Consider the following 2,965-nt stretch of genomic DNA (forward strand, 5'->3'; position numbering starts at 1 on the left):
TATATATATATATATATATATATAGGCTAGATTAAAAAAAAATTAGCCTATATAACAACATGAGAAACAACAGAGGTTTAGAAAGAATTAGCCATTTTCCTGTAGGATCTGCAGTGCGTGGTTTAACCCATGTTGATGTTATCAAAGTGTTTGACTTGACTGTTTCCAAAAGTCTCTAAGAAAATGCTGCAAAAGGAAGCTTTTAAGGTAAAGAAATTTTAACCTGAGCTCTGAGGGAAATAATGTTAAACAAAAAAAAAAAATTCAGGGTGGAAAATTGAGCTCTGGTATTCTGACCAAATGACTGCATATGAAAAAAATAAAAATATGTCTAGTGGAAAGGCAAACAAACCTTCCTGGCAATACGCTCTACTATGACCCTTGCCACAGGAGTGATGGCACCTCCCTCTGGATCATAAAATGGACTTTGAGGGTGATCCAGACTTGTAAGAGGGCGGATTTTGTCCTGGGGCGCAGATGGCTTATTTGGAGACTGAAAAAAGAAGAAAGGCAAGAGGAAAACTAACATGAGCAAAAAATGCATTTCTTTTGGGATTTCAAAAATAACCCACTGTCAGGTTAAGAACAAAATAAAAAATGACATTTACACAAGAGTAAAAAAACACAATAAGTTTCAAAGTGACACAAAAAAGTCACCCAAAGCAGAACTTTCAAAGTCAAAGAGTAGCGGAAAAGAGAAGCAATAATTTACAGAGGGAATTCTCTTATTAGCTAACAGTAAAGGTCTGCCAGCATGGGGTTGATAGAAGCAATGCCAGAGGCAATCTGAGGCATAAGACTAGCCCATTCCTCACCCCCCCAAACCAAACCTTCTCAGAGGGGAAAAAAGAGCAGCTTTGTTTGGTTCAGTTAGATAAAGATAGAGAGAATGTAGTGAGTGGCAACAGATATAGAAAAAGTAATGTCAAAATTGATAGATCTCATTTCTCTGTCACAGACATGTGCCTTTAAAAACTTTTTCCTAGGCTGCCAAACCCTCCATACATTTTTAAGTCACAACCTTAAAGTGCTCTGCTCTCACTACACATACATGAATAAAGCATATATGTTACGAGGCCACTCTGTAATAAAACAAATGTTAAAATTAATGCTAAAAGAGAACTATTTATTTGAGGTTTACATTAGTGCCAATCAATAGTATTCTGAATAATTCATCCAAACTGAACACCTTGGCAATACATTATTTTATGTACCAAACATTTCAACAATAGTTTTCTATATCCTCCTTATAACCAGCTACAGTTTCAATGAGTCAAGTGAAGGTACTAAAATAAAAGTGCCATTAAACAGTGTGTGACCTTAACTTTAGATGCTTTGTTATTGTCTATTATAATTCTGAACGTAAATATTGAGTCGTCACAACTGGATCTATTTACGATATTCAGGGCAATAAATAAATGAATTGAATAAATTAACAAGCCTAAAGTCTTATGAAGAAAAGATCTATAAGAAAATAAAAATAAAGAACTATTTAACTGCACTGTTGAACAGTATGTTAAGAGGGATTACATGAAAGCTGTAGGAAGCTGTGTTTCAGTTGTTAAGCAAGGTAATTGCATGAGCCTGCACCAACTAGATGAATACATTTTGGATAGAAGTAACACCCCTAACACCTAGAAATTTAAATCTATACAGCACATTAACAACCTTCTTACAAGCATTTTTTAAAACAGAAATTGCATGTTGCATGATAATTTAACATCAGAATTAAATGAATTGCTCAAATAATTTCTTAAACACATAATATTAGAATAAGCTTTACCAGATGATGAATGTAAATTTTTTCACTGCATGTTGTCTAACTCCAAACAGGAGCAGACAGAAAAACTACATCCCCAGCAGGGATGTCTTTAGGACCCTATATTTGGAGGGGCTTAGTTCCAGGTAGGATGTTTTAGAGCAGGGGTGCCCAACCAGTCGATTGCGGTCTACCAGTCGATCGTGGGCGGAGTTTAAGTCGATCGTGAGAAGTTTTACAATGTAGACCTATTTATGGCTATGACAAAAAAAAAAAGTTTTAAAAAACACTAATCGAATCATTGATCACGAGGGGCCAATGTGTATTTTCATAATAATAAAATGAAAAATAAATAGTATGCAGGGAACCTTTTTTATGCATGCTGATTGCTGGGCATGGTTTGCCACGGTTGCTAGGTTGTAACCAGGGACTCTAAAGTGCGAAGAGGAATCTGAGGAGATAATGAGATAATGACATCTATCCCGACTGATGGGGCTCCATCTATGGTTGGGCACACTGCTGGATTCGTTGCTCTGTTCAAGCTGTCTGAAACTTTTTGGAGCTACCTATGCGTCATTCATCAACAACAACTGTGCGGCATTATTGTAAACATGTCATGGACGTTGCAATGAAGATCGCTTGCTCCGTTCGGGCCAGGAGTTTTCAGAGGCGTTTATTCTGTGCCCACCCCGAGGAGGCTGGTGCAGACCACACTGACTTGCTGCTGCAAGCTGACAAATGACGACTGACTGACGACAGGTGGCTGAGCCGTGGCAGGTTTTTATAAAGATTTTTGGAACTTTTGCCCGAAATTAAAGAGTTTCTGAAACAGTCAACAACCCGTTCTGCTGTATGTTACTTCTTCACATCCACATAGTTTGTACTTAGTATTTTCCTATTTTATCTGTTTTCCTTTTGAATTTTAATCCATCTGCCAGTTTCTCTGCCAATGCCAATGCCCAGTGAAGTTTATCATTCTGAAATAGTGGACTTCCCTTCTCCTTCTTCCTGCTTTGAAGTGATCTTAGATTTTGACAGATTTTATTTGTCATTTTGTTTACACAAGTGTAAAACAAAAAGAAACAGTGTAACAGATCTCTAGAAAATTTAATCTTTTTTTTTAAAGTGCAGCCTTGAAAAGTAATACAAAATATATACCGTAAATTCTCTAATATAGGCCCGGGCCTTTATTTCACTCAAGTGCAT

General features: G+C 36.7%; 1 protein-coding gene across 1 annotated transcript in view; it reads right to left on the reverse strand.

Moving 5' to 3' along the window:
* Positions 1-2,965, reverse strand: part of spon1 (spondin 1) — an 81,608-nt gene that overhangs the window by 15,235 nt on the left and 63,408 nt on the right. The window contains exon 9 of the mRNA XM_015373661.1: positions 353-493. Coding sequence (XP_015229147.1) covers positions 353-493 — 141 coding nt within the window. The remainder of the gene's footprint in view (positions 1-352; positions 494-2,965) is intronic.

Source organism: Cyprinodon variegatus, unplaced genomic scaffold, assembly GCF_000732505.1.
Source record: "Cyprinodon variegatus isolate N-32 unplaced genomic scaffold, C_variegatus-1.0 Scaffold5, whole genome shotgun sequence".
In the NCBI taxonomy this organism is placed as follows: domain Eukaryota; kingdom Metazoa; phylum Chordata; class Actinopteri; order Cyprinodontiformes; family Cyprinodontidae; genus Cyprinodon; species Cyprinodon variegatus.